Genomic DNA, 24,314 nt, shown 5'->3' with positions numbered 1-24,314 from the left:
ACATATAGTGTACTGAATCTTCTAAGCAACTGCATGGTAATATTGAATTTGTTGCCATTTCTCTTTCTGTTATTTATTGAAGTAATACATACTGAATTCTAATTTAGTGTTATTTAATGAAAAATGATGTCTGAGCATTTATTTAGCTGCCTAATACCTTTCTTAGGGCAGATTGGTAGTAAAATTTTATACTTGAAAATCAAAGTTGTACTTAGTCATGTCAAACAAAATCAAACACCAAATCCGTAGATTAAAAGATCAATTTAAAATATATAATTCAAAGTTAGTTTATATGTGCTATGGTTGAGGATATTTTAGATTATGTACACATTTTTAAGTTGAACATTATCACTGTGTGATTTTTCAGTGATGGTGAACTATACATCTTAGTCATTCTTGAGACAGCCAAGTATATTTTACATATATTAACATTAATTAGATTTATGCTTTAGTAGACAAGTTCCAATAAAGGGTTTATTATTGCGAGAATAACTTTCATTTTTAGTTACCTCTTGTTTTAATACTAGAATTTTGGGGTGAGACAAAAATATAGTTAAAAACAAAGATTTGATCCCTTTTCTAAAATTAAATTGTTAATAAATTGAAATTTCTATTAAATACATCTTACACTTTAACATAACACATGTTAGGAGACAACATATGAAATAATGGCACAAATTAAATGATATGTTTATATTTTACATAATAATTAATTCAGTTGTCCATAATATGGTGTCTCTCCTACCCCAATATCATTTTAAATCTTAATTCCATCTTTTCACCATGTCCTATCATTTTCAGCTTTCTGAATGTTCACTGTTTAAATACCTCAGCTGTAATTGGGTGTATTATGACATCCACCTTGGTGCTGTGTCTCCATCTATTTTGTTTCTCTCACTAGGCCTCTAAATGTTTTCCTCTAAAGTACTATATTATTCCCTTTGTAAAGCATTTGAAGAATTTGTCGGTTACTTGTTTGCATCCCAGAACAAGTAATATCACAACCTACACATGAATCATTCATTTTCAAAAGATTCACAAATGTTAACAATGTATCTAATAATATCTTTTTATTTATATATAGATATAGATAAATAATAGGTAGATAATAAATACAGAAATCTGCTAAAAAGAAGCAAAATATGATTGAAAATCTAGAAAAATATCTTTAATATGTAACTCTGCCTCTCTGTGACATTTAGGTTTTAATGTTACAGTAATATGAACATTAAGTAATGCTAGAAAGGCACAAAATTATCAAACAATGTAAATATATAATCCACTGTTGGAGAAAGAAATGCTGCTTTATCAAGCTACAAGTTAATTCTTAATGAAAATTAATTAAATGTGTTATCTGATTTTACTTTGAAAAGTCTTTGACATGTGGATCAGTTTTAATTGATTTAAAATCAGCTAAAGCTTAAATTAACATTAGTTAGTCACAAAGGATATGCCCTTGCATTTTGCTCACATAAATAAACTTCATCTGGATATTATATAAATTAATTACATTTTTAAAAGATAGCAGCAATAGACAACAAACAACTTCTAACTAGACTTGTAAAATACTCTTAATGTAACAAAGTGGCCAGCATTTTAATTGAAATCTCTGAATCAACAGGATGAAAAAGGAATTACTTAGGAAGAGAGACTCTTGGAGAAACAAATCAACTGCAGTATATCAGAAAGAACCATCTGTTACCACTAACATTAGTGCACCAGATAGCCACCTGTTATTATACCAACCTCATGTACCATCTAGTGCCACCTATCACACCAACATTGGTGTGCCAGATAGCCAACTTCTATCATACTAGTATTAGTGTACCAGAATATTGCCACCTGTTATATACCAATATTGGTGTACCAGATAGTGCCACCTGTTGTGATACCAACATTGGTGTACCACGCAGTGCCTCTGCCTATTATTACAACTCAGCCCAAGGAAACTACAATATTTCCAAGAGGGGCCTAACTTTTACTCAAAGGTAAAATTATCACTCTTTAAAAACAAAACATCACTTAAATAAGCACTTTCTTGATAAATTTTAATATTTAGAAATAAAAATAAAGGTATCCAATTATTTAAAAATATGTTAATGTCAGATAAATACCTGTGTTGTAATGGTAGCTATCTAGGAACTAATAATACATTGATAGTATGCTTAAGTAGTAGTATAAGGATATTACTGTTATTATTGCTACATTCAATAGAGATATGTGATATAAATTTAGATTTTCCCATTTCAATGTACTACATTTGTTAAGAGAAAAATTTAGGCAAGATAAATAAACTATATTTGTCTGAGAAATGGATGCTATTTAGTTACCTTTTCTTGGGGATACAGGGCCAAAAGCCTATTTATACAATATCAGGCACCAAAGACTGATCACAGTAACAACTTAGCCAAAGTCCTACTTGGTGACCCACCGGTTATAAGCATGGTTGAGGATTTGCTTATAATATGATAAGTAAGTATTAAACAATTGCTTCACTGCATTCTCCCATGCCATCAAGGATGATGATGTTGACTCATTGATGTTGCTTTGTGACATCCAGTTTCTCTTACTCTTCCACTTTCTATCTACATTAGATTGCAGACTCTCCAGCTGTCTTCTTTCTCTCTTTGAAATCAGCTCTTGTCCTAGCCCGGATAGTCTGGCAAACAACCCACAGACCTCTCCTGTGAAGATTAGGATGCACTGGAAAAAGCAAGAATAGCCCTCTATTCCACACAAGACAAGTTTGTCTTCCTAGTCCGTTGACATGTATTTAGTCTGACTAGACCAGACTAAATCTTCTGGCAGACACCATCTGACACTCCATGAAGCCTATAAGAGTAAAGCATTTTCTTAACTTCTTGGGAACTGAAGAACCTGTTCTTTCCCAACTTCAGTCATAATATATGATGGCTCCATTAATAATGGCCTGCTCCATGCCTGAGAGAACTGTTCTCTCTCTCACTCCCTCTCTGTCTCTCTCTCTCTCCCTCTGTCCTCACACCCTGTCACCTCAAGGTCCAATCATGATAGTCTCTCTCACCTCATTGTGAGGCTCACTACCATAACAAGGATCATCCTTCAGGGTAATTTCATATCAGCTCCTTTTCCAGTCTTTACACTCTGACCTGTACTTTTTATAGCATACAACTTAGCATCTTCCAACATCCCTTGCATGTAGAAGAGGAGGTTGGAATCCTGCCACCCTCAATCCTACTACCAAGAGCTAAGCTATCATTTCTCTGTACTATTTTGCTCAGTTAGAGCAAGGTAGTCTCTAGTCAAACATGCTGGAATGATCATGCTATGCCTAGAGAAAAAAATACCACATTACTAGATGATTTATGAGTTCTGTATCACTCAAAACCGACAAAGGCTTAGCATTCCAGTGCAATGTAATCAGAAAGGTTTTTAGCCCCAATGGAAACAAACTAGTGGAGTTAGCTTATTGGCATCCAGTAAGCAACCATGATATTTGGGCATGGTGTGATGAGCTGCTATTCAGTTTGGACATGGTGTGATGATTTGGAAGCCTGTGACTGATGAAACTTTGGCTGTTTCCACTTGTCTGAAACTCAGCTACCTGTTAAAGTAGAATACCCAAAAATTTGGGTCTTGTCTTTGAATGTGCCAAGTTAGGTTACTGTTTGTTACTATGCTGTTGCTATTGGTATGCTTTTGTGTAAATTTAAGTTAGGTGATTTAAATTTGACTTGGAATCACTGGAAAAAGATGAAAACCAAAGCAACATATGAAATTAATTTATAATATAAAACTAGTATTTAAACCTTTCTCAACTGTGTGTATGTTCCATGATAGTTCATTTTGAAGGGTCAATACTAATTGCTAAGAAAGAAAGATTCATGCATGTAAAATTCTTTAGTAATAGTCAAGGCACAGTTTGAACTCTGCTCACAAATTTATTCTTGTGATTGTTATGATGGCATCAAGTAGATTCATTCAGAATCCTAAGAATAACTCCCAACTTACAGTCATATAGACAAATCTATATAAACTCCGTGACTCATGAAATGATCATAACAGACATGAATATGAGAAGGAGATGTATCAGGCGGCTGGGAATAAGCAGAGGAAAGCTGAGAATGGTGAGAGTAGTCAACATGCATTGTGTAACATCTCCAAAAATGTCTAAAATTATATGTAATGATAATAAGTTCAAATCTCAAAGGACTGCAAAGAGTGAGGACAGAGCCAGAGGGGATGAACCAGAGAAGAATCTGACAATGTTTTAAATGTGATAAAACTCGTTGGGTTTTATCACAAATTCCTTTGTTGTGTAGTGATACACTGAATTTCTATAACAGTCTTTGAACATATTGTTCAGCTGATACTTTGAAATGAACTGGCTATTTCAACAAGAGAACCAAACTATAAACTCTTTGTGTTTCCAGGATTTCTAATTCAGGACAGCCCTTTTGGATCATGTGAAAATAAGTACTGTGGCTTGGGGAGGCACTGTGTTATCAGCAGAGAGACAAGGCATGCAGAGTGTGCCTGCATGGACATATGCAAACAGCACTACAAACCTGTGTGTGGATCTGATGGGGAATTCTATGAAAACCACTGTGAAGTGCACAGAGCTGCCTGCCTGAAAAAGCAAAAGATCACCATCGTTCACAATGAGGACTGCTTCTTTAAAGGTAAGAGCGGGGTGAAGCCTACAGGGTCATAGTCCTCTATTTTCCCTGTTCTTTCTTAGTGCTGTTAAGACTGTAAGAGTATGGTTTTAACTCTGTAAGTGTCTAAAATAGGAAAAGGAAAGAATAAGCTTAGCACAACCAAGAAGTAGCAGGGTATGGATATTTGCATGAATAGAATTCTGATATTCATTTATGAGAATAAAGCTGGCCAAAATCTGACTCACAATTTAATATAGCATTCAGCATTACACCATATGTCTTCCCAAACATGGAGTTATTATAAGGACAGAGGGTAGCCAGTTTTGTCTTTAGGCAAAATCTCCCCAGTGCCAAACACCTAAAATGCTGTTGAAGGCACGGGGAATGCCAAGTTTTTCTGTGACAGTTTCTCATTTCCTCTTGATCTACAGAATAGTTTCAGTTTGCAACACACAACTCAAATTATACGGGACCTCTAATTACTCACTTCAATAACAGTAAAGTCATAAAAAATCTCCATCAACAAATCTGAGGCGATGATGGCTTCACATTTTAAAATATTATTTGTGCTCATACAATTGAAATGATGGTTTAGTGAATAGCACTTCTAAATCAGTAATTAGATATGCTACTTTAGGAACTTCTATAGATTGAATCATCAAAAGGCTTTGACATCACTTATTTATTTATGCCCCAGCTTATTACTTGGTTATTTAAGTTGGAGGAAATATTTTCTTTTACATGTTATGACTCTTATTTAAATTCTATAATCAAGTATATAAACATCCATCCTTCTAACAGGTCAATGATCAAGTTGATTCTTGAAGTCTGGTGAATTCTTGAATCTCAGTTAATCAGAATACTGCACAACTGTGCCCACACTATAGAATTACAGGACACTTAATTCTTGAATTGGGGTTAAAATACATTGCAATACTTCATTTTCAAATTTATTAAAAATAATGACTTAAATATTTTAATTTTCAATATAATTTTTCAATAAAGTGTATTTCAAGGGAACAAAAATGATCACCAGATACTATTAAGATAGCATATTATGTGGTACACTGTGGCCATTGTGTCTTCTGGAAGCAGCATGATACTGATCAAAAGAGCAAGAATGGTGTCGTCATGCACTGCAACCTATGTACATTTTACAAAAATTTTTGCCAGAGTAGATTCTCCTTCTTTACTAAATGGGAAATGTTGTGGATTCAAATTCATTTCTTTGTCCCTTCAATTCCATCAATGCTGTCAATATTTAATGGATAACATTAGACTTTTAAAGAGAAGAATAGTATTTTGTCATTTTAACCTAAGATGTTAGGATAAAAATTATACTACCATACTGATATGAACTTAAGTAAATAGAATATGATATGTAACTGACTGAGAACATTAAGTTATTGTCTTACTATTTTCAACAATTGCATGCCTTCAATGCCAATGAAAGACAGGGCTTTCAGATCCATGGGAGCTGGCTGATTATGAGTTAGTTACCCTGTGTAGGTGTTGGGAAGGAAAATCATGACCTCTGGAAAAGTAACGTGCACTCTGAACCAAACAATCCTATTTTAAAGTGAAATTCTCTTCACCTTACATGTATAACTAAGCAAATAGAAACAAGTGATATTAAATATCATTTTAGAAGGTAAAATTTTATTTACTGTTCTGCTTGATAATTGAACGTACATTTACAATTTCACCAAATATTTAAATCAATCTGAGATGTATGAACAAAATAGCCTGGGTCTCTATAGAATTTACCACACAATGATTGTGTGAAAACTTCTGTCCTTTAGACTCATCCTCAGTATTAATCAAATCTATGTGTGCTTTAAAATACATTTCACCATAGAGTATTAAAATCCCATTTATTTTATCTAGAATTAACATATTTAACATATTTTCAGCTCCCCAAAGTTAAGAATTTTATGTTCGTTTGTTTTAGCATTATGCCTTAGGAACAGTTAGTTCCTAAATGCCTTTATTTGAGCAGAGAAAGGGTAAATAAATAGCAAAAAACCCACTACTTTCCCTGTTAGCAGTGCACATGTGGCCACTTTGAGTTGTGAATTAAGATTCCACTCTCAGAAGCTACCCTTATTGTGATGTTTTGTAATAGATCCTGTGATTATGAGCTGTTTTTTTTTCCTGGAATTTTAATCATGTACCTTGCTATTTAAAATGTCACATTGGAAGAAACAATTAAAAATATGAAGTTCACAGCTGAAAGAGCTTGTAATTAATTGGATGGTTCAAATGCAATGTCAAGTCAAAACAAATCACACGTACAATAAATTTTGCATTTTAAGACTAAAAATTACAACTGTGAAAATCTTGGATGAGAAATTAACAATGATTAACTTGACCAATCAAATTATTTTTAAGTAAACATATTTATTAAGAATTGAATACATTAATGTATTGTGTTTGAGTGAAATTCTAACTCCATTTCTTCCTCTCAGACTCATTTGTTTTTCTCAAAGTTTTAAAGTACAGAGCCACACCCACTTCTACAAGTAGAGACTTGAATGCAAGACATACAATGGCTGTTATACACAGAGATTAAGATTTTCTTTTACCATTGTTTTAAAATATTGTCCTTACTTTAATATACACTTTTAAATTTTATTATATCTTTACTATTTGCATCATTTTGGCTATTGAGGTGAATAAGGAGACTGCCATGTGTTATAAAGTTGAATACAGTAAAACACAAGTGTGAATAAATCTGAGTCATGTGCTGGAACTGGTTTAGAGTCAGAATCCTTGTTGTAATATAGTGTCATCATTAGAACAATACTACATTTGAGAGAAGCTGCATAACAGGCACATGAACATGTTATGTTAATCAACAATGATAAAATATTAAATCATAAAATCATAATTGAGAAATACTAGAAAATGGTCCCTATTTAAAGAAGGCAGCAGATACACTATTTATTAACTGCTTGATTTTAAGATATTACTCTTTGTTTTATAATTTGAATTTACCAGGTACAAGTTTGGTACGTGTATTTAAATTATCAAAATAGATTTAACTTGCATGACAATGCTTATTGATTGATTGATGTCAGTTGTGCTCATAATGTAGGTTAGTATATCTCTCTCATATTAAATATTTAATACAATTTACCTGTGTCTAACTTATTATTTACTATTAAATATTGAAACATCTCTGTAGCTATGATAGTATTTACTAAAAATGAAATGTATAAATACTTTTACCAAAATTTTTCTTTAGTGATATATCACTTGTGTAACTATAGGTATAATATCTCTTGAACACATTTATTCTCTAAATTGCCTCCATCTACATTCATCCCATCATAAAACATTGACTCTAGCTGGATATAAGCTGTAGCTTCTCTTTATTGGCGTCAACTGTTCTGTAGTAAAGTTCAGAGTAACTTAAAATGTTTTATTTTTACACAGTTCTTATCTATTTGTTTGTGCTAAAAGACTCTTGCCTGGAAGTCATTTATCTTTGGGGGCTTCTAAACTGCACCTACTCATACTGTTCTACAAGAACCTATCATGACACTGGGTCAGTCTGTCACACAAAGTGGAGTTTACTTTTTCAGAATGTAAAGGTTGCCTGGAGTACGAAAACCCAGATAAAACTATGCCAAAACAAAGAGGGAATTAAACCTCTTATGAGAAAGTCAATGGAACAGAAACCCTTTTGCCATTTGCTGTTCTGGGAATAAAACTGCCATAACGGCAAATGTTCTGTGCCTTAAACAGTAAGATCTTGGCAATTTGGTTGTTATGTTATGTTATGTGCAATATTGGAGTGAAATCTCTAATTGTTTCATTTTTCCTTGCATAATCTGAACAGGCATTTTCATACCACCTTTATGTGTTTTTAACTCGACTTTTAAATCAGAGAATTAAAGAAGCTACAGTTGAAAATGACTGAAGGTGATATTTTTAAACACATCAGTGACTATCATGAGGTACTTTGCATATATATTTAAGAAGCTTTTTTTTTGTTTTACAAAGTGCAACTTCAAGGAGCTATTATTTTACTTTATGTTTAAAAATTATTTTATACCATTAAAGAAAAAGTAAACTTGGAGGACTAACTCACAAATTTGTATTTGTTTACTTGTTCGGTGAGTATTAGTCATCAGAAATGCAGGTTGAGGTGAACTTAGTAACATGTCCACTAATAATACAGTTGGCAAACTAACTCAAGTGGACCAACAAAAGTGTTTGCTTCTCTGAATTCTTTCAGCACTCATCAAAAATGCTTTAATTTCATGACTTTTGGTGAGTTTATGTTAAAAATTTCTAAATTTTATGATATAAAACAGATGTCTCACTTCATTTTTACATTAGCTTGACACAATGTTTGCCCTAATCATTTTAAAGACATCTCTGATATACTTTCTGCAGTGTACATGCTAATATAGTTACCTGTCCTTATAAATAGATATTAGATTCACTATGTATAGATGTTTGATATGAAAGCAAATTAAGCTTAAGATTAAAATAATATTTAGGCTAAGTAATCAAACAATGGGGATTTTATGAGGACTACTAAAAATGTGTTTCATATGTTATAATGCATGGAAGAAGAAATCATTTGCTTACCGTGTGGGAGAACAAAGGTTCACCACCCAGATGAGAAAGACAGAGAAAGAAGGAAGTAAGTAAGAATTATATATTACATACACACAGACACAGACATAGACACACAGATACACAGACACACACACACACATGAAAAAGAAAGAAATTGAGAGAGAAAGACAGTAAGGCAGGCATACAGGCATGCAGGAAGATTGGAAAGAAGGAAGAATGATAGGAAGGAAAGAAAAGAAGAAAATTAGGACGCAAGTTTTCTAAGAGCGAGAACCTGAGAAGGCAGCAGAGAAAGGCTAGGAGCATAGCAGTGATAGCCAATCATTTAAATAAACTTACAGCAACGTCATGGTACAAATTCATTACAGTCAATCTTTGTAAGACAGGAAGTCAACTAGCTCAGGGAAATATAAATGACCTGACAGGATTCGACCTGGAAATGAATCTTGACCTCAATTAGGAACAAATGAAGTCTGTGTTTATCCTAAGTGAATAATAGGGCTATAATATTTTGCATTTCACATTTACCCTCAGGTGATGACTTCTATGTGAATATTTACAATCATTTAAAAACACTCTGACTTTAGAAGTATTTGTAGGGAATATATCATGCATTTAGCAGTTCTTGACTTTTGGAACCAAACAGTGGTACACGATTACTGAATTTATCACTAGAATTTCAGTATTTCTTCTCATTTGATTTAAATACAAGTTCAAAGTTATGTATAAAGTCACACATATATTTTATGTTTAAACCTTGTTTCTGGCTAGGGAATATACATTGTATTCCATGAGATTTGAAAGCAATAATTTTGTAATTTTGATCAAGTATGGAATAATTATGTTTAAATTATGTCATAAATGTATTTATTAGTTAAAATATTATTTTACTCTCTGACTGTTCTTCTTCATCCTCTAGTCAATATTAAATATTAAGTTAAATAAAATATTTATGCAATTTTATTTGGTATGTTATATTTTTAAATTCTAACCTATTCCCAAGTATTGCATCTTCCTCTTTCATGTTGTATTTTCTATGACTATATGAATTTTTCATTAATAGTTGTGAGCAGAATATGAGAGAATGTAACAACTCAAAACCATATTAGTAATTCAAATACTATTTCTAACTTGAGGCTGATTAGGCACAGTGTTGGTCATCATTGATCTGTAGAAACATACTTTCTTTATTTTCTTGCTATCTTGTTTTCAGTTGCCAAATATAACAATGGTATGAACTTCAAAGCATTGAAAAGTGAAAAAACTTTTAAAAAACGTTGATTTTCTTTCTTAACATGTGTTTTTGAAACTCCAGCTAATGAAAATAATCATTGATCACATTCCACATATAAAACTGAGATAAAATATTTTTGAAAATGAGTTTGAGAATTGTTCTTCATTAATTTGAGTTAATATACTTTTTAAATTTTGCTTTTTCAAGTGCACACAGTTATTTCAGAGAACATCTGAAATTTGGCTATTCATAAAAATTAAAACCAAATGTAAAAGGGAATAGTTTTGCATGTTTTCCTCTAGATAGCAATGTGGAAGGAAAACATTTACACAAAATTGCATCCAATAAAGAAAACTAAGTACTTCCTAGTACATTATAAGTATATTAAGATTATTAGAAGTTCTATTCCTTTGACACTGTTTAATAAAAATATGTAAAAACATATTTAGGTTGCTTATGATAGCAAAATATCTGCAATCTCAAAACCTCAGAGTTAGAGGAAGGAGAATCCGGGGTTCAATGTTATCATAGCCTTGCAATCAATTTAAGGCTACTCTTAGTTATAGAAGTGCCTGTTCAGAAAACAAAACAAACACCATAGTGTAAAAATTAAATAAGTGAAGAATGACTTCAGCTTAATGCCTATCAATCATATACAGTAAAATTGGAAATAAGATTCAGAGTATCGTATGTAGTGATTTATCAGTCACACAATTACATCAGAGATTCAGTACTTTGTGTACCATGTATTAAAGCAGACAATAGACATCCAATGCATTCTCCACAACATAATCAGCTTAAGGACTACTTCTAATCACAATACACATATCAAGTGTTTTGAATAATGGGTAAAGTTATCCTCTGAAATCTGGACCTTAGTTGTCAATACATTTTTCAGTATATTTTTCTCATGGCCTAACCTAAGTGGCCCACTGATGAGTCTCAATGAAAGATTTCCTCCCTAGTCTCTAGTCTTGAAGCACAAGTAGACAGATATAAAGAAGTGGGGGTTCTTCCATTTAAAAAATAATTGCAAATATTTAACTAATGTAACATTATAGCCAAACTAACAGAATTTCTATTTTTTCATTTGGATGCAAGTCAGGTCATTGAAGGCCAAGTTGAAGCAGTAGGTAAGGAATTGAAAAGTATGTATACATCCATAGAGGTACAAAACTAAGGGTCACTGCCACTGAAATGTGGTTGGAAATGAGAGTAAACATGGGAGATCACAAACCTCAGGAAAAAAATTATGATGCACCTTATACTTCAGAGCATGGGCAGAGTCAAACAGAAGACATAACTATATGTTCCCTGCTAGTACAGAATACACATTAAGGGAATACACATTAAGACAGTGCAGAGACACAGAAAATTTGTAAATGGATAGGATCATGGGCTATATCAAATGTAAATGGATAGGATCATGAGCTGCATTAAATGTAAATGGATAGGATCATGAGCTCTATTTAATGTTTCTGAGTTGGTTATGCTAGCAGTGGAGAAATGAACCCTGATTTGGAAATGTTAGGACATATGTGACTTGGGAAAGAGTGAAGAGGTAGAAAATTAACCCCGAGGAAATGAGTTTCCAAGTGGACTAGAATGTTACTTGAATAAAAACAGGAATCTGTCACTGTGACTGCCAAGAGAGGCATGTGAATGTAATATGTCTGTGGCCAAGGGAAGGGTAATAGGAAACAAACTGGAGATCATTCAAGAACAGGGGGTCTGTCTTGGCCAGCAAAGTTGTGACCCAAGGCACAGGGGCAAAGAACATTTCTTAAACACAGTCAACCTGAAAAAGGGAGCAGGTACTCTCATAATCATGAATTTATGTACATTTTCCATTATGAAAGTTTCTTTGTGCAACAGGGTAGCTTTTTTTAAATAAATTAATCTTTGTTTGAAAATAGCTGGGGAGAAGGTTCTTGCGGTTTTGAGTAGTGAAGGAAATGCTGGCAGATAATAAACCAGGCAATGAGAGAAAAGCATGCAGATTAAGTAAGATTTCACTTGGTGTGGGTGGAGTCAAGTACCATTTCCCACAATGGGCAAAATGGGCTGCTGGAGAGGAAAAAAATCAAGCATGATTTCCCACAGTTGTTGAACTCCTATAACACCACTGCTTATAAACTCACAGAATATCTGTGTATTTCTTCTCTAAGTAGAAATAGTTGCTTGAATTAAGGCACCAAAAGGACAAAAAGAGAAGTTTAGCAAAGATTCTAATTTTAACAAGAGACAGTAAGGATGCAAAGCAATGTTCCCCAGCTCTCTCTGGGAAGGGAGATCATGATCTCTTCTTTATGTACATTCCTACTTCAGAAAGCCTTTTGAAGTGGTCTTTAGCCCACACAGAATGCCTTTGTCATCCACAATTTTTTCTCTCTTATAACAGTTTCAGGTATGCATGATACACCACAGTTTGACTGGAAAAAATGCTACATTAGTCTTAATTGCTTGCCAAGTTGAGGAGGATGAGTAAATCATCTTACTCTGTCCTGGGCAGGAAACAAATTAACCTTTCTGTTTTATGCAACTCCCATGGAACTGATATTCAACTGTGAATAATTTAGTGATCACCTGGGAGATCGCAGCTTCTATAGAGGTCTTTCTGGTGCAGTGGTCATGTACCTCTGATTCCACTGTATACTGCACACAAGTCACAGATACTAGCCCTGCAGAGATGGAAACAACAGCCACAGGGGAATCATTTCAATGAATTTTTTTCTAATAAGGATAAAAAATACAGAAGTCATAATGTCTATGCCACTTATCACACTTCATGTCACCACACAGGCAATGCGATGGCTCCCTTATCATAATGAACATCAGCTTAGTACACTAAGGCTTCGTTAAGGAGAAAGACATCGCACGTTAACATTACTTTCACAACAGCATTTTCCTAAGTGTTCTCATCCAAATGCTATATTGAAATTAATTTATAAGTTAATTTCTCAGAGATGCATATTATAGAAAAGCAAGACATTTGACACTGGTGATAGTTTTAGACATCTTCTGGCATTCTTGGAATACATGGAAGATCACTGCAGAACAAAGTGAATTTCTACATCTCTACATTGTTTTCCACATTGTGTCATCATTTCTTAATGCTGTCATTCATTTTATATCAGTGTGTCTTAGTAAAAATAATTAATCATGGAATCTCACTAGATGGCAAAGCATGCTACATCTGTTTAGTCCTTTGGAAAGCTTGCAATAACACATGGCTGGACTATCTTGATGAGGGTTCCATTTCTGGTCTATTAGTAAACACTCAGAAAGATACACGGAGGAATTATCTAAAAATTTCCCGGGTATGATAAAAATGTTTATTGATACATAACGCTCCACAAGGGAGCATAAATGTAGAATTAATTTGTAAACGCACATAATGCAACATTATTTCACTAGTAAGTACAGAGATAGGATATATATGTAACTCAACGTAATTAAGAAAATTTTTTTAAAAACATGAATAACTGGGGGTAGTTGAGCATGCACTGAGAAATGAATTTTATTACTTAGTTAAACCAGTTAGTTTTGGAAGTTTCAACTAACTAAAATATTTCCTAAAATTTCTAATGTTAAACATGATCTCTTTGTGTGTGCTTTGTTTAATTCATTTATTTCAAATCATATTGAAATATAAATTGATTTAGATAACATAGACATTTTCAGAAAAGCTTGTATATAAGTCATTTGTTAAGAAGGAAGACATATTGAAAGATTAAAAGCCTTTCTGAAAATAATGAGAAAATACAAGTTCTTTTGATGAATGTAATTGAAAATTATATCAACCATTGACACGAATATTGCATAATTAGTTTTATAGTCACTCAAAATGCTTTATGCATGTTGTGTGATATTTCCTGGGATTATGAGAACAAAAGCTTGCTATTTCTAGATAAGGTACCCATGACAGACCAATTAAATAGTTCTATCAAAGTGAAACTTGGTAGCCAATGAGTTTTTTAGGGTGACTTGTAGGAGAATGAAAGGAGTAGTTAGAGGAACATGGGCTGCTTTAAGGCAGCTGCATCACTGACAAGCTCTCCCCAGCATGGGTAACAGCCCTTGGCATGACTTGCCAGCAGCTCAGAACATAGGTGTCTCTTCTCCTTTGCAGCCATTCCTTCATATATTCCATTGGGAAGGGAAAGTCTTTGTGAATCTGAAAGACTCAGGGACTTGCTGAGGTTTGTGGGAAATTTACTTAAGTCTTAATGAGCCTCCCTCCAGATTAGAATGATTCCATCTAGAGGAAGTCACCATGCAACAATACTTACTAAAAATATTTTGTCAAAATCATGATCATAATCAAAGACTTAATCATATTCTTTTGTAACACAAAGATTTCACGTGAATCCATTTTATATGTTTATAGATGTGAAATAAGTACATATGATTATTATAGGACTTATTACCTTAAAACCTTAAGGATTTATTCAAACATAGAGGCATCATCTGGTCCTTACTTTAACCTGGTGTGGTTTGATGAATCAACTAATTGTCTCTTATATTTCCCAATGTAGGAAACCCTTCTAGATGAACATCTGTTCAGGATATTGAAATAACTTGATGTCAAAGGAAACCTAGCTTTTGCTAACCAAAATATTTTTTCTGTAGTATTCAGGTTCTACAATGGAATCAGTCATCATTCATAGACATTCCTTTTTTAAACAACTTACAATTATTGAATATGTTTCAAATTAGAGAAGGGGAATATATATGAATAATTAAATTAATAAAATAGCATGGAACAGATGAAGAATTAATTGTGCCTCTCAACACACATGTGAATTTTCTATAGCTATAACAGTTATGAACTGTTGCTTTAATAAGTACACAATATTCTTTAATAAGAATGCATACCCTGGGGCTGGAGAAATGGTGCAGCAGTTTAGTTTCTCTTCTAGAGTCCTGTGATTTGACTGCCAGCATCTGCATAGCAGGTCCCAACCATTTGCAACTCTGGTTCCTGAGGATTCTGTGCCCGTTTCTGACCTCTTAAGTACTACATGCATGTTGTGAATGGTCATACATGCAGGCAAAATACCCATACATAAAATATTAAAAATACACAAATCTTTAAAAATTAATGAATATATCCAACTTTTAATATCAATGTAGACATCCAGAATGATATTGATTATTCACCCTGACATTTTAGAAATAAATATACATTTATGTGCCCACATGTTCACACGCATGTGTGTGTGCACATGCACGCATGCACATACACACACATACACACATATAGTAAAAATAATGTAGAATCTAGAATGGCAAATGGTAGACTTTAACAAATGCTAACCATTTGACACAAAGAGATCAGGATCTATTCACCTTCAGGTCACCTTGTTGTTCTACTCAAACATAGGGACAATTGAGGCAGTGAGCTGAAATTTCAGTTATTTGAAAATTTATCAGAAACCAATATTTAATTTATGCATTCCATGAATAAATATTTTAAAGGGAACTGTGTGTGTAAAATAAACCAAGTGTGCAGCCAACAGAACAAATCTTAGAGATTTACTTCTCTTGGAAATATATACCAAGCTTTCATTTATAGTGCTTTGTCTGAAATATTAAGGAATGTGTAAACTTGGATGCTGTGTGATTTTAGGGTCAGAATAATAAGTATGGTATTTAGTTGTAATGACAGTCTACAAAACCTAACAGTAGCATTTGGGAATTTAATTAAATTTATGTCAAAATTTCTTTCAAATCCTGGGGAAAAATATTCCTGAGTAATATAACACATGTTTTGGCCTTTAGAAATTTTGACAAGTGGAAACACTTACAAGACACATTACTACATTCTCCACAACTCAAAATGAGGTGGTTATAACATAGCAACAGCTTTTGTCCATTGATTCTACAGTAAACACTCAAACCAACTCTTCTATAAATATTTGGCTGCTGAGTCTACATCTACTGACACAAACAGGCATGCAAATCAGCATAAAGAACCTCTATACCTCTTCAAATATGTAAAATGATTGTGTCACTCCTTTAGATGTAATTCTATTTATTTCACCTTAGAATACAAAAATTAAGTGCCTCAGCCATATTCTATTATCTTACAAACAATGGTCTGTATTTGACTCCATACCATATTAAATGTAAATTTGTCTCCAATATACTTGTTTTTATAGCTCAGAAACAAGGCCTCTATATCTCTCTCTAGACACACACACACACACACACACACACACACACTCACGCACGCACATATACACACACACAAACTTTGCCTTTCCCTGTAGATATTTTCATCTTCCCATGTGGGGAGTGTCCCATTGTCTCCTGAGGTTTAAAAGCAGTATCTGAAAAATATTGACAGTGTTAATTGATGTTTCAAAAATGTGACAAAATACTTGACATACTTTTATAATAATGATTTATTTTAGTGCCTGGTTTCAGTTGTTTCACCTCACTCTCATTAGGCTACATTGCTTTGAACCTGAGGGAAATCTGAAAAATATGGTAGCTGATATGTTTGGTGCATGGGCCTGCCCATAATTCCCAGAAAGTAATAGAGAGAGAGAGAGAGCGACAGAGACAGAGACAGAGACAGAGACAGAGAGAGACACAGAGAGACACAGAGAGAGAAGAAAGAAAGGAAGAAAGAAAGGAAGAAAGAAAGGAAGAAAGAAAGGAAGGAAGAAAGAAAGAAAGAAAAGAGGTCAGGTATACTATTATATACCTTTCAAATTGAGGTTACCCACTATCCTCAAATTCTTATCTTACAATTTCAGCCACATCTAGTAATGTCATGAAACTATAAATCCATCAATGAAATAAGTCATTGCTTAAATAAAAGCCTTCAAGATACAATCATCTTCCAGTGATTACATCAAACATATGATGAACAATCTTTTAACACATAGCCTATGGGAGAACATGTTATTTCTAAATCACAACATAAGCCACATGTTAATGAAATGCTTTAATTGGACTAAAAATTTAGATGTCTCGATCTATTATTGACTGTGTTAATCTGAACATGTTAAGGATTAAGACGTCATGGTTAGAACATGTAATAGGGGAGCCTCCTCACCCAAAGGTGGTTAGGTAAGAACAAGAGGAAGATGAAGATTCTAGAGAATTCAAAAACCTTCATGGTCTTAGATTCTTTTCCTATTTCTGTGATAAAATAACATGGTTAAAGAAACGTTCTTAAGTTGTTTTTAAGAGTGAAACCAGTATTCATCCCTAGTGTACCAATGGATTTCAGGAGTCCATTCACCATGGAGGAATACTCTCGGCCTAGATACCTGAGAAAGGGCCTAGGCCGTCCCCCAAATGATGTAACAGATTTTGATGATTCCCCCATGGAAGACCTCATCCTCCCTGGGAAGTGAATGGGTGATGGGATATGGGGGCCAGTGGGAGGCATGGGAGGATGGGAGGGAGAGGGAACTGGGATTGATATGTAAAATAGGATTATTTCTAATTTAAATGAAAGTTTATATAAAATGCTTTGTTCTGGTTCACAGATTTGAATACAGTTCATCTTTATGGGCCAGTCAAGGTCACATGATCTGACTGAAGCTGGTAATACTTCGTCTGCAACCCAGAAACAGAGCAATAAATACATGTTGATGCCCATCTTTCTACTTTTATAGTTTCCAAAATCCCAGCTAAGGACTGTGGCCACCCAGAGTGGACAGGTCCTCCTATCTCAACATAATAAGCATTGCCACCACTGGCATGACCAGAGGCATGAATTCCAAGTGATGCAAGTTTTTTCTCAAGCTGAGAATTAACATTATAATACCAGTAGCCTATGTCCATTTTCCTCACACTTTAAATACTCTGTGATATCCTAATAGTGTAAAAAGCTGGGATTAAGTTTTTATCTCATGCCTGGGGGATGTCTCAGGATCCTACAGTAAGGAAATAATGATAGAAATTCATCATTGTACTATGTTTTTTGAAAAAAGACAAGTCATAGACCATCATTAAATTTCATGACTATAGTGTTTTATTAAAGATCAGAATGAAGGAACCATTAAGTGTTTTGTAGATAGAAGTTTCTGTTTTGCCTGGTCCTGTATCTGTTTAGTCTCAAATAAATACACAGAGGCTTATATTCATTATAAACTGTTTGGCCCATGGCTCAAGCTTCTTATTCAGAAGATCTCTCTTTTCTGTTAATCTGTGTATCTCCATGTGGCCTTGGCTTACCTGAGAATGCCCAGGCATCTTACCTTCCTGGTGGATGGCATGGCATTTCCCTCTGGTGATTGCTTCCCTGCCTTTTCTCTTCCCCAAATTCTTCTCTTCTGGTAGCCCCACCTATACTTCTGGCCTGACTACTAGCCAATCAACATTTATTCATCAACCAATAAGAAAAACATATATTCACAGATTACAGAAGGATATCCCCTATCAGTGTGTGGAAAGTAAAATGTATTCCAACTGTAATTTCAGTCAGACTAATGTAAAGATCAATTGGAGAAAGTGTCTAACTACTCCAAATCTGTCTTTTCCCCAAGCTACTTAACAGTTATCTTCCCTTTCAACTTCTCTTGCTCCCCTTCACCTACACATTTACTGTTGTAAAAACACATGGTTATTCTTGATGGCTCTGTACTTTGGAAGACCCAACTCTGACTATTTTCCTGCCATATTCTTACTGAACTTACATGTACCTAATCTTCTAGGCACTGGGGTTTCTTTTCCACTCCCCATGTGAAATTCACATCTCTGCTCACAAGGGCACTAAGGGCAATGACTTGGGAACTTGGCACAGGATTGTATATGTTGGGTTCTAACTTCATAATCAAGACTCACAATAAAATGTTTTTGTGCATGTGGTTGATGAGACACAGTCAAAAACACATGTACTATTTTCTTTCCCTATGTTTGGTTGTGATTTCGAGGCTCAGTGTCCTTTTCTGTTTCCCAATCTCAGTCAGAACTGCCTATTTGGCCATTGGGTTTCCATAGGTTTGAGGAGCAATGGGTGAGGCTGAGTCTGTATTTCCTAGGTACCTGTTAGCCCCCATTCCCATGCTTCAATTCTTTTAACAGGATGAGTCATGTTTTGTCTCTGTCTTATCACTTTAAGCAAAAACACATACTGATTAATTTTGACCATAATTAAGTATTTCATTTACATCATATCCACACAATCAGAAGAAACCATTCAGGGACATTTCATCTTGAAACCAAAATGCATGCTTTAGCAGCAGTGTGTCTGTGTGAGCATATTCTGGCCATGTCCTTCTGACTAAGCATACCAATTACACATGAATTTGTGCTGCACATGGACACTATCATCAATCAAAGTCAACTCTGACACCAACACGATCTACAATGACTTTACATATGGAATTTAAAATAACATGTAAGGAAGCTAAATGAAAGCTGGACAGTGGTGGTGCTCATTCTTAATCCCATCACTAAGGAGGCAGAGGCAGGCTGATCTCTGGTATTAAAGGAACAGTCTTTTCTACAGAGAAGTTTCCAGGACTTACAGGGTTATACAGAGAAACCCTCTTTAAAAAACAAAACAAAACCTAAAACCAAAATAAGGAACATGAAATTATTTAATAAGACTATTAATTCCCTTACAATAAGTTTAGTGAACTTTTATATATCAGCTTTATTAAAACAATATGTACCAACTCCAACTACTGTGATAGATATGTAATAAGGAATTAATAATAGTCTAAATTAATTCAGAAATATATATTTAGATATAATAACATATACATATGCTTATGCATACCAATTTTTATTTGAATTTAGAATCAACACCAATATTGGAAATCTGTTTTTCCAAATGTAACCCACATCCCATGACTTCTTTTGAATGAAAAATATTCACACAGGATAATGTACCTTCATTGCCATTTGCTGAGGAGCCGCTAACATTTTGCAAACATAATTTGTCACATACATTTATTTTCTTTGAATCTGCAAATAAGTATTAGCTTAGCATTTTTGTTGGGTAAATATGTGTGTGTATGACAAGTGACAATTTTGTGGTTTTTTTTGTGAGTTCCTAGTAAATAAGAAATGTTCCCTTTCTCCTTAAATAAGTAAAGAAAATAACTTTCTCTCTTTTGTATACTGAAAATGCCAGTGATTTTTCTTTTAATTATTGAGGACAATTATAGCTTTCATAAAAATTTTATGTCCTAAGAAAAAATAGGGAGATATTTTTTATATTTGTTCATGGCTTCAATTTTTTAAAGTGTGCACTTCCTCCTTCTAATTATAAAATCATAAAGCATGTTGAAGATGTGAGGTAATGGGCAATTTTAGTAAACAGAACTTGTGACTCATCACATTCATTACTGCACCCATGGTCCCAGAGCCAACCCAGTGATAACTGAGAGATGAGGCTGTGGTAAGGACAGTAGCACAGCATCCAGTAGGTCTTATGTATTTGGGCATCTCTAAGATTTCACACCCAAAGCTCCTAATGAAAGCTGAGTAAATTTAAATTTCAACATCTGTACTTTAAATCTGTAAACATATTAGGATTTTCCCTTACAGGCTTATCTTAATGTACTTTAAGGACAGTCAAAGAAATGTTTTATCACAACTGTGATTTGATTGTCATTGCTACTAATTAAAGAGATGAAGACATGGAAAATTCAGGCGGCACAGAGTACTATATTACAGGCCTTGAGGTTGATATCCAGTTAGTGGGCAATATTTCTTCCTATTAATCAGGAATTAGGAGAATTCATATTATTTCTCAATGAGAGACTACTGTAGGAAACTACAAATTCCAAAATTATCTCTAAACTCAGAGAATTTTTTTGTGAAAATCTAATGATATGTAAAAATAGAGCTATCTGGATTTCAATAAAATTCTTAAAGTTGGCTTTTTTGTACTCTCATTTTATTAATTTCTAACAGAATTAAAATAAGAACATTTTAATAAACTGTGTCTTCAATAATAACAGAACAGAAAAATTGAAAGTATAAGCTCATGTAATAAAGTAAAGAAATGGCTAGCACACATTTGTCATTTTACTGACAATTACAGATGAAAGATGTAATGAGTTTCATGGGAATTTTTATTGTATGTAAAAAAAATTAAATTATCTTTTTATGAGAGAAGGAAATGGAAATTATATTTGAGAAGAACACGTGGAGCCAGTCTCTTCAACAGTATGTTTTAAACTTGTTCAAGTGATGACACATAAAATGAGGAGACTAGTTCCCAGAGGACTTAATGAAGAAAAATATTGAATGAGGAACATGAACAAAAGGTAGATCTTAGGATTTGATATTAGTTAGGAAAAGATCTAATACAGCAATATCACAAAAGTTTAGAAAGGTGATTGATAAAGTTACTTGGGTTAATTAGACCTCAATCTTCAACCAGGTGACAGCAATTATAAACATTAACAGTGGGAAGTTTTCAAATGTGAGGGGGATACTACAAAATCCATAAAGGATTAAGTTCACCAAGAAAAGTTATATTCTGAAATTATTGAAACAGAAGCATAGTTTTATTCAATCAATCCATTATTTTGTTAAAGATCATACTACATGTTCTAGGTTGCCCATCTGCCACTTTTATTAACTATCCCACAAAACAATATTTTTTCAGTATATCATGTAATGTATTATTATCACTTTAGTTAAGGAAATAAATCATTAAATCCTAATCAGTTTGAGGAGGAAGTTATTCATCCCTTTTCTTTACCACTGACACTGATTTATCTTCAACAATCTGAAGGAATAAGACATGCAAGAAGATAATAGCAATGTTTTCTCACCTTGTCATTGGTGGTGAGATCTCACTGGGCTTTAAAGCAATTGGTCCTCTGGTCAATGACTAGTACACAAAAAAGCATGTGTCATGTGAAACGTAACATTAGTAGTGTTTTGTGAAGATTAAGGACTGGTATCTTCTGATATTCAATGTTCCCTGAGATATATATGTTTTCCCCATGCAATGGTATTGGAAAATGTTGGAACTTTTAAAAGCTTGGACCCAGTGGGAGGAAGTTAGGTTATTGGGAGTCATGTCCTTGATAATGGGACCCCAGTTTCTCCTCTCCCTCTCTCTTTACTTCTCAGCTGTAATAAGATAAGAAACTTGGTGTGGCATGTGCTCCCACCATGATGTACTACCTTGTCACAGGTCCAAAAGCAACAAGTCAACTGACCATGGACTGAAACCTACAAAGCTGTGAGCCAAAATAAAGCTTCCATCATTTTAAATTAATCATCTTAGGCACTGCTGTAGCAGAATATAGAAAAACATTCTTTTTCTTCCTCATTCTCCCTGTGTATGTATACACACATATACACATTTTCTGTCTATATATGTCTGTGTGTATCTATAAATATATATACATATATATATACTATCATATACATGTATACACTTTGTGTGTGTGTGTGTGCAACTTTATCTCAGTAGGTGTCTCAGAGTTGAAAGTATTTTAAAGTAATTTTAAGCATTGATAGTAGTATTATATTAGTACTGCTTGCTGTATTCTGCCATGATATATAAATAGAACCGTAGCAGGCAACTCTAAACCCTGCTAAGTCAACTCAAAGAAACAGAATATAAATTCTTCTTTTTGTATTTTTTGAAGCTCAAATCTTACTACTAAGCAGATTCACAGCCACGTAGCTCAGTTTCGGTAAAACGGACATGCCCCTTTTAAAATTAATCCTTTTTGGACAGTAGGAATGATAGCTAACTCCCTGATTTGAAATGAAATGATTAAAAGCAGTATGGCAAATAGATTATGACAGAGTTCCTGCAATTGGAATTCCCCACTCCTCACTCTCTTGCTAGTATTAGCAAGTTATCAGTTCAGTGCTAGATTCTTCTACTGATAAACAGAAATTATAAGGACACCTGCCTCACCTAATAGTTGAATTCGTTGGATATGTAAATAAAATATCAGAAAGCACGCTGCTATGATAAAGTGATCACCAGGCAAAGTTGAACTATTGATATCATTGTTTTGTCTACACTTGATTTGATTTAGAAAAATGCTGACAAAACCAAGATAGATTTGCTAAAAATATTGTGTATATTTTAAATAATATCATGATGTCTTGTCTAACAGAAGACACATGTTCAATAAGGGACAGGACACATGTCCACATCACACAAATTACCATTATGCATACAAGTAAAATTACATGAGTAAATTATGGAAGATACATCTTCAAGTTTTGTGAAACGCACACATATAGCTATCCCAAAAATATTCTATGTGCTTGTTAGTTGTTCAAATGCTGTAAGATATTGGGCATTGTGATGAGTCTGACATGACATGAGCATGGATTAAAAGGAATTGTATGATATCTAAACTGCACAAATCTGTCTTTTTTTCCTCGAGTCATATTTGACAGCATCATATTATGGTAGAGACAAAATTAAACTCAAGGTCAGGCCTGACAGTAAATCATATTTTCTTAAGTCAGTGTGAATCTCTCCAAGCATTCATTCTAGATTTAAATTCCCTGATATATGCGTATAAAAATGAATTAATTTGTCGTTAATAAACCCTACACTTAAATCTCTAAGGATGGGCATGTAAAGTGGCCTCCATACCCAGTTACTTTATAAATTAGCTCATAAGAACTTGTATAAAGTTTATCTATTGTTATTCTGATGGTTAGTTTTATCTCTTCAGAAATTCTCTTGGGAAGAGAATGTTATATTAGCTTTTCAGATGTAAACATTTTTTTCACCTACCAGTCTGGGAAAAAATTAAAATACTTGGGCACTAGGATTAATGAATTGTACAAACAGAAAAAATGTACATTAATAAAACTGTGGTTGATGATTTAGAACATGGAAATTCTTAAGGGTCATTGTTAGTTATTGCATTAGCATA

General features: G+C 33.7%; 1 protein-coding gene across 2 annotated transcripts in view; it reads left to right on the top strand.

Moving 5' to 3' along the window:
* The window catches only part of Fstl5 (follistatin like 5), a 579,517-nt gene that overhangs the window by 205,358 nt on the left and 349,845 nt on the right, over positions 1-24,314 (top strand). For both annotated transcript variants that reach the window (XM_040752632.1, XM_040752631.1), the window contains exon 4: positions 4,413-4,661. In XM_040752632.1, coding sequence (XP_040608566.1) covers positions 4,413-4,661 — 249 coding nt within the window. The remainder of the gene's footprint in view (positions 1-4,412; positions 4,662-24,314) is intronic.

This window comes from Mesocricetus auratus, unplaced genomic scaffold (genome assembly GCF_017639785.1).
Source record: "Mesocricetus auratus isolate SY011 unplaced genomic scaffold, BCM_Maur_2.0 Super-Scaffold_100009, whole genome shotgun sequence".
Classification (NCBI taxonomy): Eukaryota; Metazoa; Chordata; class Mammalia; order Rodentia; family Cricetidae; genus Mesocricetus; species Mesocricetus auratus.
Note: the sequence above shows the minus strand (reverse complement) of the source record. Positions and strands in the feature narration are given on the sequence as shown.